The sequence below is a fragment of the Phocoena phocoena genome, chromosome 1, assembly GCF_963924675.1.
Source record: "Phocoena phocoena chromosome 1, mPhoPho1.1, whole genome shotgun sequence".
NCBI classification, from domain to species: Eukaryota; Metazoa; Chordata; class Mammalia; order Artiodactyla; family Phocoenidae; genus Phocoena; species Phocoena phocoena.
This window is the reverse complement of record NC_089219.1, coordinates 35,341,637-35,357,752: the sequence shown is the minus strand read 5'-3', so window position 1 is coordinate 35,357,752 and position 16,116 is coordinate 35,341,637. Positions and strand designations below refer to the sequence as shown.

The window sequence follows — 16,116 nt, the reverse complement described above, 5'->3', positions numbered from 1 at the left end:
ACGTGGGATCTTTAGTTGTGGCATGCGAACTCTTAGTTGCGACATGTGGGATCTTTAGTTGCGGCATGAGAACTCTTAGTTGCGGCATGTGGGATCTAGTTCCCTGACCAGGGATCGAACCTGGGCCCCCTGCATTGGGAGCGCAGAGTCTTAGCGACCGGACCACCAAGGAAGTCCCTTAACCATTTTTAAGTGCATGGTTTAGTAGTGTTAAGTACATTCACATTGTTGTGCAACTAATCTCCAGAACTCTTCTCATCTCGAAAAACTCAAACCCCATCCCCATTAAACAGCTCCCCAGTCCCCCCACCCCCAGCCCCTGGTAGCCACCATTCTGCGTTCTGTCTTTATGAATTTGATGACTCTAGGTATCTCAGATAAGTGGAATCACACGGTATTTGTCCTTTTGTGTCTGGCTTAGCATAATGTCCTTAAGGCTCATCTATGTTGTATCATATGTCAGAATTTCCTTCCTTTTTAAGGTTGAATAATATTTCATTGCATATATAGACCGCATTTTGTTTATCCATTCATCTATTGTTGGAAATTTGGGTTGCTTCCACCTTTTGGCTACTGTGAATAATGTTGCTATGAACATGAGTGTACAGATATCCTCTTTGAGACCCTGCTTTCACTTCTTTTGGGTATAAACCCAGAAATGCAATTTCTGGTTCATATGGTAACTCTGTTATTAATTTTTTGAGGAAACACCTTACTGTTTTCCATAGTGGCTGTACTGTTTTACATTCCAATCAGCAGTGCACCAGGGTTCCAATTTCTCCAGACCCTTGTCAACACTCGTTACTTTCTGGGTTTTTTGTTTGTTTTTGTTTTTTCTTTTTGGTTTGGTTTATTTTGATAGTAGCCATCCTAATGAGTGTGACGCAGTATCTCATTGCGGCTTTGATTTCATTTCCCTAATTGTTAGTAATACTGAGCATTTTTCACGTGCTTCTTGGACATCTGTGTATCTTCTTGGAGAAGTGTCTATAGTCCTTTGCCCATTTTTAAATCAGGTTTGTTTGTTTGTTTTGGAGTTGTAGGAGTTCTTTATATATTCTGGACATTGACCCCTTATTAGCTGTATGATTTCTCTCATTCCCTAGGTTGCCTTTTCACTCTGTTGATTGTGTTCTTTGATGCACAGAAGTTTTAAATTTTGACAGTCTAATTTATTATATATTTTCTTTTGTTGCCTGTGCTTTTGATATCATATCCAAGAAGTTATTGCCAAATCCATCCTCTCCTCTTCTCTTAATGGATGACATTGCCAGCCTCTTCACTGAGGAATGGTGTCCCCAACTCCCTCACCACAGTCAATCTTCTCTCAGTGGAAGAGGGGTCTCTTTTCTATCTGCTGCCAGCCCCTTCCCTGGAGGAAAAACTAGAAAAGAACAGATGATGGTGGCCAAGGAAGAGAGTATTTTAAAGAGGAAGTGGTCAGCAGTGGCCAGTGGCCAGCTTGCCTTGGCCTCTAATTGACCTGATGGGGCCAGCATTCAGAGTACTCAACTTATCCCATCCTTCCCAGGAGAAGTCTGGATCCTTCTCTGTCTGCCTTTGCTCCTTGCCTCTTCTCCTTTACTGCAATTTCTAGACTCTTGATCTTTCTAGGCTCTTGATTTCTTCTCTTTTCTAGGTCTTGACCCTTCATCCACCTTCTGCTACTGGTTGTCCCTGGTAACCATCTCCTCAGTCAAGCTGTGGCCTAGCCATGGAGCCCTGGGAAAAGTAGCACCCCTGGGAAGGTATAGCACACAAAAGCCTACCAGCCCATCCACCTTCTTGGGCCTGCATCACTCGCCTCTGCCTAGTTTCTGTTTACCTCCCCGCCAGCTTTTTTCATGTATTTATTACAGGCATCTGTATATTTTCTTTGGAGAAATGTCTATTCAAGTCCTTTGCTTATTAAAAAAATTTTTGTTGTTGTTGTTGTAGTTAAGTTGTAAGAGTTCCTTATATATTCTGGATGTCAACCCTTTATCAGATATGTGATTTTCAAATATCTTCTCCCATACCATAGGTTGCCTTTTCACACTTTTCGATAGTGTTCTTTGATGCACAAAAGCTTTAAATTTGGATGTAGTCCAATTTATCTACTTTCTTTTTGTTGTCTGTATTTTGATGTCATATCTAAGAAATCATTGCAAAATCTAATACAATGAAGTTTCCCCCTATATTTTCTTCTATGAGTTTTATAGTTTTAGCTCTTATGTTTAAGTCTTTGGTCCACTTTGAGTTAAATTTTGTATATGATGTAAGGTAAGGGTCCAACTTCATTCCTTTGCATGTGGGTATCCAGTTTTCCCAGTACCATTTGTTGAAAAGATTGTCCTTTCCTCATTGAATAGTCTTGACACCCACATTGAAAATCATTTGACCATATATGTGAGTGTTTATTTCTGGGCTCTGTATTCTATTCCATTGGTCTATATGTCTATATTTATGCCAGTACCATACTGTTTTGATTACTATAGCTTTGCTGTAAATTTTGAAATAGGAAGTGTGAGGCCTCCAACTTTGTTCTTTTTCAAGAGTTTTGGCTATTTGGGGTACCTTGAAACTCCCAATGAATTTTAGAATGGATGTTCTATTTCTGCAAAAAAATGTCATTGGGATTTTGATAGGGATTACATTGAATGTGTAGATCACTTTAGATAGTATTGACATTTTAATAAATCTTCCAGTCCATGAACAAAAGATGTCTTTCCATTTGCTGGTCCTAAGCCAGACTTAGGTTCTTCATGATCAAGGCAGACAATTGGTAATACCTGTCTTCAGCCACTACTGATGAAACCTCCCTTGAGTAAAGCTCTATGACACAAGTGGCATGATATTTGGTTTGCTTCAGAATAATCTGCTATGGGTATAGGAGGGAATAATTGGGGCGGGGGGGGGCGTGGCGATAGCGATGAAACAAGAGCGACCGTTGTTCAAGTCAGGGAATGAATTCATGGGGATTCATTAGAATTTCTCTCAATTTTTGTCTATGCCTGATAGTTTCCAACACAGTAATAAGAAGAACCTGGCTATATCATACAGCATCCTGAGGAGGTCTCGACGGGTTATTTGCTAGGCCGCTGGGGCATATTTGAAATAATTTTTTAAAAGAGAAGTTTTGTGATTGTTCACAGACACATCTATGCTTCACCTCCAACTGAAGATGGTTTCACCTCCAAGAAGTCAAGTTCTGTCTTTTTTTTTTTAACAGATTGATTAATTAAATTAAATTAATTTATTTATTTGGCTGTGCCACGCGTCTTGTGGGATCTTAGTTCCCCGACCAGGGATTGAACCCTGGCCCTCGGCAGTGAAAGCGCAGAGTCTTAACCACTGGGCCGCCAGGGAAGCCCCCAAGTTCTCAGTCTTTTTAACACATGCTGTGCTCTTATGTCAGTTCTTCAGAGTTAATATTGTTCTTCGGGTACTACTTACAGAGTTCACCCTCTCAACTTCAACTCTAACGACAATGGCGTATGAGACAACAATTATATATATATATAATATATATATATATATATATATATAAAATTTGTAACAGTTCAAGACTCACAAACAGTTATGAAAATAGTGCAGAGAGTTCCTGTGTATCCTTCAGCTACCCTCCGCCAATGATAATACCTTGCATAACCACAGTACCTGAGGTGGTGATAGTTGAACGACCCAGTCCACAGCTGTGGAATGTTTCAGTTCATTAGGGTTTCTAAGCTTTAGTCCTGAAGGTAAACCACCAGAAAACAATATACTTGAACTATGTTGGCTTAATTTCCCACAGTAATACCTTATGCTCTTGTTTTTTTATTGACTGTCCAGATAAGAAATGGACACCTGAAGAATGTTTTTTTATTGTCTGAAAACCTACAGTTAAAGACTGTCAATTACGTTGTTCAATATCCCTTTTTTCTTTTTCTTTCTTTTTTTTTTTTTTTTTTTGCAGTACACGGGCCTCTCACTGCTGTGGCCTCTCCTGTTGCGGAGCACAGGCTCTGGACGCGCAGGCTCAGCGGCCATGGCTCACGGGCCTAGCTGCTCCGCGGCATGTGGGATCTTCCCGGACCAGGGCACGAACCCGTGTGCCTTGCATTGGCAGGCGGGCTCTCAACCACTGCGCCACCAGGGAAGCCCCCAATATCCCTTTTGTAAGGCTCCATGTATTTAGTTTCTCACAGAACTTAGTACCAGGGAAAGGTTTGTTCCTCCAGAAAAAAACTTCCTTTCCCCATATGAGAGCTATGTAAACCATCATATTTTTTCCCTTTTCGTCTTGGCTATCAGAAATTCAGAGGAATTTTATAACTGCAATAACTAACTCATTTAATAGTTTTAATGTAATTCTTTCCCCTCTCCCTTTAAATTGTTTCTGGTCCTTATTTTTGCCTTTATTTTCATCATACAGGTCCACAATCCTTGATCCACAATTGTAAAATGCAAAAAGCTTTAAAAATGGAAATCATTTTAAAATTCATGAAGTTTAGTGCGAATATTCATATGTTTCACTACAGAAATACTAATGTGTTTGATTTCAGGGCACTGCCCCAGACAGTATATATAGTATGTTCTTCCTAAGATGTGAAAGATTCTGAATTCTGAAACCTTTGCTAACCCCAAGAATTCTGGACTTGCAAGTGTTTGAATGTGGTAGGGTCCTCACAAATCCTTTGAAGAGCAGGCGCGTGGCATGCAGAGGTGCCCAGCAGGCCATAGGGTGGATGTGAGCTGATACAGGAGGAAACTCAGGAGAGGCAGCTTTGAAAGCCAAAAGGAGAGCTGCTTGTGGCTGCCATTGGTCCCTGGATCCCAGTGCCCATCTTTCTTGACCACTGGTGACAATACCTGTCTCTGGAACGTCTTGTGGTTGAATTTTCTTGGTCAGTTTCAGGGCTGCTTCAAGGTCATAGACTTGGGAGCGGGTTAACTTCAGCTCTCTGCGGAGCTCATTAATCTCCTTGATCAGGGAGACATTTTCCTATAGAGAAGGAGGAGGAGAGAGTGAGTGTAGATGGATAAGTGGTCAGTGGGCACAGGACCTGCTCTGGCCTCTGGGGCTAAGGGTGTGGGGAAGAGTCAGGGTTGGTCCTGGACCCAGATTATGTCTCTGGTGCCTCTACTGTGGCATGAGTCTTTATCCTGGCTCATGGATCAGCCTCTTGAGGTACCAGCTGACTTACCTTCAGGTGGACTCTGGCAAAGTTAGCTACAGGCAGTGTGCACCATTCCCATCCATCCAGGCTCTTCCCATCCGTAGCAACAACAATGCTTTTCTAAGCACTTTTCATGAACTTAATGCATTGAAGTTTCATAATAACCCTATGCATAGGTTCTATTACAACCACGGTTTTAAAGTAGAGAAAACTGAGGCACAGAGAGGTGATGTAACTTACCCAAATTACATAGATAGCAAGCGGCAGAGCCAGGATTCTGACCCAGTCTGGCTCCAGAGCTCTGAGCTCTTAAGTACTGTGCTACACTTTGTTTTTTTTCCATTCATTTGTTGAACCTACATTTATGTGGTATCTGCTGCATCCCCTGGATGCAGACAGAAATAAGACATGGTTTCTGCTCTCAGCAGCATACAGTTTACTGAGGAATAAAGAAAAGTAAATGGATAATTAACATTTGCTACATCCACTGGAAGTTCACTTCTCTCGTTGGTGTTTGATGAATATCCATCCATCCATCCAATATTTATTGAGTACTTATTTTGTGCCAGGCACTGTGCTGATCCTGAGGTGTATATATAGAGAAAGTAAGACTTGGCCTCTGTTCTTGAGGAGTTTAGGGTTTAGTGAGGGGTCTGGGCACACTTTAGTGAGGTGGCCACCTTGCTGGGATGGAGGAGTGGGACACAGAGGAAAGGCACTTGGCTCTGCCTGAATGACCAGGGTGGATTCCTAGGAACTGACCCCTGGGCTGAGGCTTGACAGAGTTAGCAAGGAGAGGGTAAAGGGGGTCCCAGATAACTGGAATGGCAGGAGAAAGGCACAGAATGACACAGCAGGTGTGTGGGGTGACCTGCAGCAGTTCTGTGTCACGGGAATACGAGGTGAGAGGAGTAGAGAGGCATGCAGGGCAGAGCCTGCTGCAGGCCAGGTGGAGGGGCTCTGCGCTCTGGGACCAAGCAGTCTCTTCTCTCTTGCCTTGCCTTCCTTTTCACACTCAGCACAGGAGCCCCAAGGGAGGCGTCCCTCTCACCATGGACCGCTCTGCTCTTGGAGCCCACGGCCTCAGTACTCAGCACGTCCGCCACAGCACCTCTCATAGGACTGTGCAGGAATCGCCTGAGGATCCTGTTTAAATGTGGCTTCTGACTCAGCAGGCCTGGAGCTGCTCCTGAGATTCTGCATTTCTAACCAGGTCCCAGGAGATGCTGCTGTGGGTAGTAGCAAGGCCCTCGAGGGTCTGAGTACCAACAAAGGCAAACACGGACCAAATCTACATAAGACGAACCTGTGCTGGAAACAAACTGTGCTTCCCCTTGGGACACTGGCTCTGGGGTGGTGAGTGTGGAGTCTGAGCCCAGAGGACAGGGTGATCCCAAGCACTGCTGTCAGCGAGCAGGACAAGCCTTCTCTGTCATGGGAATGTGAACTGCAGACACCCCGATAATCCTTCCCTCCAGAGCCTTTTTAATTAGGCAGATCAGATCTACCTTCAGATTTTTGGTATTTCACTTAATTTCACTCTTCCTCATTAAAAAAAAAATGTTCTCTGGATGAAATGCCCAATTATTACCAGTCCCACATTGGATGAAATGCCCAATTATTACCAGTCCCACATTGGATGAAATGCCCAATTATTACCAGTCCCACATTGGATGAAATGCCCAATTACTACCAGTCCCTCATTGGATGAAATGCCCAATTATTACCAGTCCCTCATTCGCAGGCTCAGCTTTGTGCCTGTTTTTCTATAAAGTCAGCAGGTTTTCTCCTTCTGATTTTTTACCCTTTTAACCAGCCCAGGCCTTGGTGATGCATAGCCCACATTTTCTTTCCTGATGCTCTGTTTCCTCCCCCTGGAATTTCTCCATGCTGACTTTATATCATGACATAATCACTTAAGTGCGTATTTATTGGATTCTAAGACCTTGGACTCTGCCTGGCCTGTAAGAGGTGCTCAATAAATATTTGTGGAAGGGATAAGCAAATGAGTAACTAGCACAGTGGATACCAAGTTGAATAAGACGAATCCTGTAAACCAGTGAATTACAAACCAGGGGGTAAATGTTGAGCAGGGGAGACCAGCCAGAAGGGAGTCTTAGGAGAGCCACAGGGAACTCCTGGGCACACCAGCCCACTCAGGGGCTCTCTCCACTCCTCCTCTTAGCTGGCATCACTTAGGTTCACTTCCCCTGCTTCATTCAATAAAATAATCGTAATCAGAATAAAGATTAGAGACTGAAAGTGCCATTTCTCCAGTTCTCTCCAGAAACTTCTTCCCGGTCAACCTCCATTCATTTTGTCACTCAATCCTGTCGACTTTGTGTCTGAACTGAATCTCATGTTCATTCATAACCAGCTCTCAGCATCTTTCACCTCTACTACTGTAATGGCCCCACGTGGAGCCCCCACCATTCTCTCCACCCTGACAACCCTGTCGCCATGATTGGGAATTCAGGCTCCTGGTACCTTTTGATATGCATGTTTCTGATGCCACTGCCAGCCCTGGACAACTTCACGAGGCTGGTCACCTAAGACATGTCTCCAGAACACGACTCAGGCCTCACTAGAGTGTGATTGAGGCCCAGGACTCAATGCAGCCCGATTCCTCTGCTCCGTTGGTTCATTCATAAAAACAGAAACCCTATTAGGTGCTTATTGTGCCAGACGTGGGAGGCCAGCTTGGATCCAGTGCAGAGAGATGCCCCGCAGGGCGGTCACATGAGGAAGCCTCCCTGTGGAGCCTGGGGGAGGGGCGGTGCAGGGAAGAGTGTTTCAGGCCCCGAGCCAAGAGGGAGCAAGCAGGGTCTGAGCCGCCAAATGCTTGATGACGATGATAATAACAAGATAACAACTCCAAGGGTGGACTGGATTCCTGCACTGTGTCAGACACTTTGCATACCCAACCTCGTTTAATCCCTACAACCACCTCAGGAGGAAGGTATCATGGGATTCAGCGGCCTATGAGGAAGCCGAGGCCGTGCATGGGTGGCAGAGCTGGGATTCGAACCTGGTGGCGTCCGCCCCCAGGTGCCTTGATGCCTCTGACTGCTGCCTCCCAGACTCCACTCTCACCTCTGCTGTACGTCACCTCTGTCAACACCTCACATGGTATGGAGGCCGAGGGAGCCCCTGAAAAGTACAAGTGGGGCTGCCTTAAGAGGGCTTTCTGGGGTGGTCCGTGTTCTGAGGAGTCCAGAGGCCACACTGAGGTCGACTGTAAGTGCCTTGGGTAGTTTTGTGAAGTCAAAACGTGAATGCAGCAGGTTTGCTGAGCTTTTCTGTTCTTGATCCCCCCTTGGTCAGAATGGCCTACAAAGGCCCCTCTGATCCTCCAGACCCCCAGCCAGCTCCTCTGCAGGGAAGATCTGACCTGGGTCCATCGAGCGCCAGGGCTTGGGGCATGTGAGAGAGGATGGCTCGGGGATACTAAGGTCTGTTTATACAGAAAGGCTTCTGAACAAAGAGGCTATGCCAAGCTGTCCAGGACTGCCTTTGGTTGAGGGCAATGCCAGAGAGCCTCACACGGGAACCTGCTGACTGAACTTCAGACTCCGAGGGAGAAGGGCGCAGAAAGGAAATGCCTAGAGCACCCCCTGCTGGCCTACCTTGAGTTGACAGCTTTAAGAATACAGCAGGGTCTGGTTAGTGTGGAAAAAGCAGGCAACGGATTTATTCCGATAACTTGGGAGCCCCACTCAGTGGCGTCTTTCCGGAGCCCACAGTTGGTGGGATCGCCATCTGCCTAACTGCACAAGTGAACCATTTCTCCACTCCTCTTTCAGCCTTCCTCTCACATCTAACCACCCACTTCTATTCATCACCTCTACTCTGAAACATCTTCTGACATCACAACTTGCCTCTCCCAAGGCCTGTCATCTCCCTTTAACATGGGAGTCATCTTCGAAAGGGTTTTCCTGCCACTTAACTTTCCCCACTGGTCTTTCCCCCCTGCCCACTGAAGTAACCTTTCCGGAACAGATAACACCCCTACCTACATAAGAAACCTTAGGGGGCACCAGCTTATAAAATAAACTTCATGCTTCTTGTGTGACACGGAAAGCCCTTTCAACGTGACCCTAAGCTACCTACCGTTCCAAAGGGCCCTTCCTCCTTGCCCCCATGCTTTGCAATAAAGTTACGTTGGGGGATTTCTGGGTCCCCAAACACCCCACAGGCCTCTCTCTTCTCTGACTGTTCTCAGGTTGTGTCCTCGGCTTGGAAGGCTCTTCCCCCATTGCTCCCTGACCCCCTCTACTCACCCTTCGAGGCCCAGCTCAAGTGCCATGCCCCCTAGCTGAAGCCCCCCTCTCCGGTGAGCTTACCACCCTGGATGCCCTGCACGGAGCAGTGCTTCTCTGTGTCTGGCTCAAGTTCCCTAGGTGAGCTTGCTGAGAGTAGGCAAGCCATCACATTAATCTGGGAATCCTGCACGGCCAGCTCGCAGCTTGGCATGTAAGAAGCCTGCAAAATACGTGTCCTGAATGAATAAAGTACGTGTCCTAGACGTTTGTATCCCATTGCAACTCTTCTTTCAGTATCGGCAGTCATGATGGAGAATGAACGAGGAGGCCCCGTGCTCCTATCTGAACATTTTCTGTGTTTTCTAACAAGTTTCTCTCAGATGCCATGTCTGGTCCAGCCTTCCTCAGCCTTTTGAGACTTAAGTGTCAGGGCCCTGGTACCTGCAGATGCAGCTAGCTCCTTACCAACGCACACCAAAGCAATGGGCACCCCGGGCCACCAGCTGGGGGGCCTGGGATCAGCTGTACTGTCCCGTCTGCTGTGACTCAAGCCCATGGGCACTCCCAGTCTGTGCTGTGATGGCCTTTCAGGCTCTCCTACTAGATTTTGCCTTGTTTCTTTTTTTTTTTTTTTTTTTAATTTTATTTATTTTTGGCTGCATTGGGTCTTCGTTTCTGTGCGAGGGCTTTCTCTAGTTGCAGCGAGCGGGGACCACTCTTCATTGCGGTGCGCGGGCCTCTCACTGTCGCGACCTCTCTTGTTGCGGAGCACAAGCTCCAGACGCACAGGCTCAGTAGTTGTGGCTCACGGGCCTAGTTGCTCTGCGGCACGTGGGATCTTCCCAGACCAGGGCTCAGAACCCGTGTCCCCTGCATTGGCAGGCAGATTCTCAACCACTGCGCCACCAGGGAAGCCCTGCCTTGGTTCTTGAGTAAGTCTTTTGCTCGGAAGAAGGGAAGGAAAATAGCATTTTTGGAGCACCTTTTCTGTAGAGGGCCAGTGGCCAATGCTTGACATTAGTTAGCTCACTCAATCCTTGCAGTAACTGGCTGAGGTCGGTGTTTTCTTCCTCTCTTACAGATAGGAAGGCAGCTCCTGGACAAGTTCAGGACCGCCCCCCCCCCCCGCCCCTCCCCCAGCAAGACTGGCCAGCAGGAGGGTAAACTGGGTCTGTACAAAGATAGGACTGTGCTCTTCTCTCCAGGCCCGCCACCTTGCCTGTCCCTTAAGACCAAAGAAGGAAACAATTTTTATCATCCAGAACGGTAGTTTTGAAAGTTTTTCTTTTTTTAAGTCTTCCAAACAAAATCTTACACAGAGCCCACCGCAATAAGCAAGGAGTCTCCCTGGCCGAGCAGGTGCTGGGAACCCAGAGCCCTGCGTCCTGACCCCCCTCTGGCCCCCTGCAGTTGTCTGTGGCACTTCTGTGCATCCACAGGGCTCCGCAGCACACAGGTTTACAATGCTGCTTGAGCAAACACTCTCCGGGGTTCTCCCTGTTGATGGCTCCCTCTGCCAGCCACCAGGGAGTGGTAGCGTTGGGCAGAAGCCCTGCTTGGGTCTCCTCTGCTCCCGCTACCCCAACTCTCACCCTGGCCCAGCAGGAGTGCGCCTGTGGCCCCTGGGGAAGGGGGGAGCAAAAGAGGCCCTTCTGCCTGTCCCGAGCAGCCGCAGGCTGACGCTTACACCCTCACCTAGGCTGTGGTCTTTACTCTCTTTCCTTTTCCTTCTTCTCCTAGGATAGACGTTTGCTTTGGGAGTCTGGTTGGCATGGAGAGAGGGACCCAGCCCTTGGAGGACCCCTCAGGCCTGTGCCCTGGTGGCAAGTCACAGATGAGAGCTCAGCAATGTCACCGGTTGACAACCACTCCTACAGTCTCCCTGGTCCCCCTGCCCCGCAGGCCGCACTGCAGTGCCCCCGGGGACTCTCCATGCTCGGGAGCACTTGAGACCCTTAGCAATGGCCCTGTGTATCAGCTGCTGGCGCCTAAGGGTCCCAGCAATTGAATCCACTCCTATCTCTGGGCCTCTGACTGCTTTCATGGCTCAGGAGCTGGGCCGTGGGCTGCTTGATGGTGTGGGCTGCTTTTAAGCAGGGGCTTGGTTGTAAGGTGGCAAGAGACCTGCCGTGCCTGGGGCTGGCCTGAATTGCAGTGTGCTCTGCCCAGCTGTGTTCAGAACTGATTTGTTTCAATCCAACTGCAGCCCATCCCCATTCCAGCATTTTAATTACAGCATTAAAGAAATAGGAACATAAAAAGGTACATGCTTTATAAATGTGATTCTGACGTTCTCTTCTGATATTAATTCACATTAACTGCCTCAGGTGAGACCGATACCCAAAGAGAAATTGGCAGCAGAACCCTGCCTGGGAGTCTGACAGTGTGTAAGTGGAGGTGGCAGTAATGGGGTTAGGCTCTCTGAACGGCCCTAGGAAGAGTCCGGGGAGGTGGGTGTGGAGAGAGCTCATTAAAGCGAGGGGAGGCCAACACTTAGGGTGGGTGTGGTTGGCTCTGGACCCGAGAGATAAGAGTAGGGACCTGAGGCACCAGAAGAGCCGGAGGAGGTGGGAGGAGACGGGCATGTTCCCGGGAGAGAACTTGGCCAGCAGGGACCATGTGATAACAGGTAGCAGAATAAAAAGCAGCAAAACAAAGTAAGGTGAAACAGAAGCTGGAAACAGAAAAGAGGAGAAGGAAGAGAGTAACTGGGAGAGCTAAAGTCACGTGGCCAGAGTCCAGAGGGGACAGGGGTCAAGGAGAGGAGTGAGGCAGGATGCAGGAGTGCTTTGGATAAAGATGCGAGTAGAAAAAAGAAACGGGTGGCTGGTGAAGTGAGATGGGGCAGAAATGAACGAACCTTGGAGGGGCAGGAGTGGGCACGGAAGTGCCTAGAAAACCTCCTTGGCGGGCCTCTGGGCCATGGTCACCGCCAGGATGAGCTCTGGGGGGGACAGAGGAGACAGGTCAAAGAAGGAGCTTTGGAGAAAGCTAGTGGGTTCCTTGGACATTTGGGGAACCCTGAGGACAGTGGTCTTGGAGGGGCCCTTGACAGGCTCTCTTGTCTCGGACGGCCCAGCCTCGAGGGAGCCGAGGGGCGCGCGCAGGTACCTGCATGATGCGGACGTAATCTGCGCGGTGTAGCTCACTCTCCTTGACCACCTTCTTCTTGAGGGTGGCCAGGCTCCTCTCCAGGTGCTCCCGCTGACGGCTGTACTCCTGCTGCAGGTCCGAGTTCAGCCCTGTGATCTCTACCTGATGGGGCAGGAGGGGCTCACCGTCAGGGAGGGGAGAGCCTGGAGGGCAGGGGAGGGCGGAAAGGGAGGCAGAGCTCACCATGTCTGCTCGCTGCACGTACTTCTCAAAGAGAGCGCGAAACTTCTCCTTCAGCTGCCGGGGTTCTTGGATGTACGCCACACAGTTGTGAAGGTCCGTCTTAAACTGTTTGACCAGCGCCTCCAAGTTCCGCTCCTGCAAGCAGAGGCATTTACTTCTAGCCCCATAGGGACTCTCCAGGGTCAGGGGCTGCAGCCTTGTGACTGCTTAAAGGGACAAGAGACACCTCATCTAGGACTTCACCGTTGACCACCAGGGGCCACACAGGGCCCAGAGGCCTAGATGGGCACCTAGCCCAGAGGGAGAGGCCCTAAAACTCCTGTGTCCCTGGCCTGAACAGGTGCATTTTTAGGAGGCAGCACACACTGAGTCCTTTATTGGCTCTAGATTCCTTCCAGGACCACAGGCCTTAAAAGGCTAAAAGAGGCGCAAGTGGTCACCTACTCCTTTCGGAGCCAAGATGGAGAGCATCGATTCTCTCTTGCAGATCCCTGCGCCAGGGCTTCCCTGCCCCTTTGTTAGCTCATCCAGTGTTTCTCCTTCCTGAGGGCTGCTGTGAGTGGGTAGGGAAGATAATGACAAAATTGAGCAGACTGGTTCATCTGCAAGCTTGGGCTACGTCCTCCCTCTTCCATCATGCTTTCTCAGATACCCATCTTCCCCTACCCCTGACCTAGAGAGACTCTCCGTTTTCTTCACTCTCACAGCTCTTTATTCACGTTCCATAATTTTCAGCCTTGGCTGGCTGATAATTACTATGCACATGCCACAAATCACCTGTCAGTTTGTGAAGGGCAGGATCTGTATCAGTTCACGTTGATAGCTCTGCAGCTTCTAGCATTACCTAGTACAGAGTCAATCCTTAATGTGAGGGGTGGAAAAATTCAATCTGATTCTACCAACATTACGAGGTGCTCTGTGCCAGGGGGTGAGGGTGCAGCCAACTCCGGGCCCAGGACCAGAAGACTGGGTTCCCAGCCCTGGCTCTGTATGTGCTCACTAGCTGTGGGTGCTGGGTGAGGTTTCTAACTTCCTAATCTCTCTGACCTTGCTTTCCTTGTTTATTACATAGAGAGACCGGAATAGGCGATTTCTGAGGTCCTCTTAGCTCAGTATTGTTTTGGCAGTCAAGCCTTTAACCACCGACTACAGATGATCTCTCTGAACATGTTCCTTCCCAGGCCACACAAGCCAATGTTGTGAGCGTTCCTATAACACTGGCTTCCCACCTCCTTGATCACTATACTCAAAGTCATTTTATAGTCTCAGATGGATTCAGTCACGTAAATTTACATGAGCCTGAAATAGGGCAGGGCTGTGAACAAGTAAAGAATGCGAGTTAAAATGGGTGTATCTTAGCTACGGGCTGGCTCTGTCTCTTGAAAGCCAGCTGCCCGTTGCAGACAGGCACCAGCTCCTGAATCCAAGAGCTGCCAGACTTTGAAAATCCTCACACCTTTTGTCTCTCTCTGTGCATCTCCTGATCAGTAGCTCTTAATTTCTGCCACAATTCTGTGATGTTCAGCTCCAGCTGTGTGTTCTGCTTATGGAAATGCTCCAGTTCAGTTTCCATCTACAGACAACAGGGGAAAAAGAGTCAAGAATAAGAAAGTAAGCCAAGGAAGACATGCAGATGGCCAATGGGCACATGAAAAGATGTTCAACGTCACTAATTATTAGGGAAAGGGAAATCAAAACCACAATGAGATATCACCTCCTGCCTGTTAGAATGGCTATTATCAAAAAGGCAAGAAATAATAAGGGTTAGAGAAGATGTGGAGAAAAGGAAATTCTTGTGCACTATTGGTTGGAATGTAAATTGGTGCAGCCACTATGGAGAACAGTACGGAGAGTCCTCAAAAAATTAAGAATAGCTGTATAACAGAGGATCCAGCTATCCCACTTCTGTGTATTTATCCAAAGAATGCAAAAACACTAATTTGAAAAGATATATGCACCCCTATGTTTATCGCAGCATTATTTACAATAGCCAAGATATGGAAGCCACCTAAGTGCCCATCAGTGGAGGAATGGATAAAGAAACTTTGGTACACACACACACACACACACACACACACACACACACACATGGAATACTATTCAGCCATAAAAAAGAATGAAATCTTGCCATCTGCAACAATATGGATGGGTCCCTTTAGGGTATTATGCTAAGTGAAATAAGCCCAACAGAGAAACACAAATACTGTATGATTTCATTCACCTTTGGGATATAAAAGACATGGAAGGAACTTAAATGTCCATCGACAGATGATGGATAAAGAAGATGTGGTACATATATACAATGGAATATTACTCAGCCATAAAAAAGAATGAAATAATGCCATTTGCAGCAACATGGATGGACCTAGAGATTATCATACTAAGTGAAGTAAGTCAGACAGAGAAAGACAAATATTGTATGCTATCACTTACATGTGGGATCTAAAAAATGGTACAAATGAACTTATTTACAAAACAGAAATAAGACTCAGAGACATAGAAAACAAACTTATGGTTACCAAAGGAGATAGAGGGGGTGGAGTGGGGGGAGATAAATTAGGAGTTTGGGATTAACATCTACACACTACTATATATAAAACAGGTAAATAAGGATAGCACAGGGAACTATATTCAATATCTTATAATAAGCTATAATGGAAAACAACCTGAAAGTTATATGTATAACTGAATCACTTTGCTGTACACTTGAAACTAACACAACATTGTAAATTAACTGTACTTCAATTAAAAAAACAACAAAAAACAAACAAAATAAATGAACAAACCAAACAAACCAAGCACATAGATACAGAGAACAGAGTAGTGGCTACCAGAGGGAAAAGGGCGGGGCAAGGGCAACATGGGTAAAGGGGAGAAACTGTACGGCGACGAATGGAAACTGTACACGCTGGAAGTAGAAGTATAATGCTGTTGGGTGGGAGGGAGGGAGAGGCAAGAGGGAAGACATATGGGAACATATGTATATGTATAACTGATTCACTTTGTTATGAAGCAGAAACTAACACACCATTGTAAAGCAATTATACTCCAATAAAGTAGTAAAAAATAAAAAAATAAACAAATAAAAGAACAACAACAACAAAAGAAATACAATGCTACACACATGAAACTTACATAACATTATAAACCAATGGTACCTCAATGAAGAAAGTCAGAGAATGAAAATTATATTTGAGAACTGAAGTCTTTTAGTGGGAATGTTTCCCCTGCTACCAGGGCACTTCCCTTCTAGTTCCCACACTGGAAGGAACATTTCTTCTTATGCCTCGCCGTCCCCAAAGCTCCCCACCCCTTGGCTGATATGTTAACCCAGATCGTGTGTTTCTATAGCCCGGCTATGAATTTTTTGCCCTTAG

At 47.0% G+C, this 16,116-nt stretch overlaps 1 protein-coding gene across 1 annotated transcript in view; it reads right to left on the bottom strand.

Annotated features, from left to right (window-relative positions):
- Positions 1-16,116, bottom strand: part of CFAP57 (cilia and flagella associated protein 57) — a 77,502-nt gene that overhangs the window by 1,409 nt on the left and 59,977 nt on the right. Inside the window, exons 18-21 of the mRNA XM_065889203.1 lie at positions 14,196-14,312; positions 12,740-12,874; positions 12,515-12,658; positions 4,834-4,966 (exon numbers count right to left, since the gene is read on the bottom strand). Coding sequence (XP_065745275.1) covers positions 4,834-4,966; positions 12,515-12,658; positions 12,740-12,874; positions 14,196-14,312 — 529 coding nt within the window. The remainder of the gene's footprint in view (positions 1-4,833; positions 4,967-12,514; positions 12,659-12,739; positions 12,875-14,195; positions 14,313-16,116) is intronic.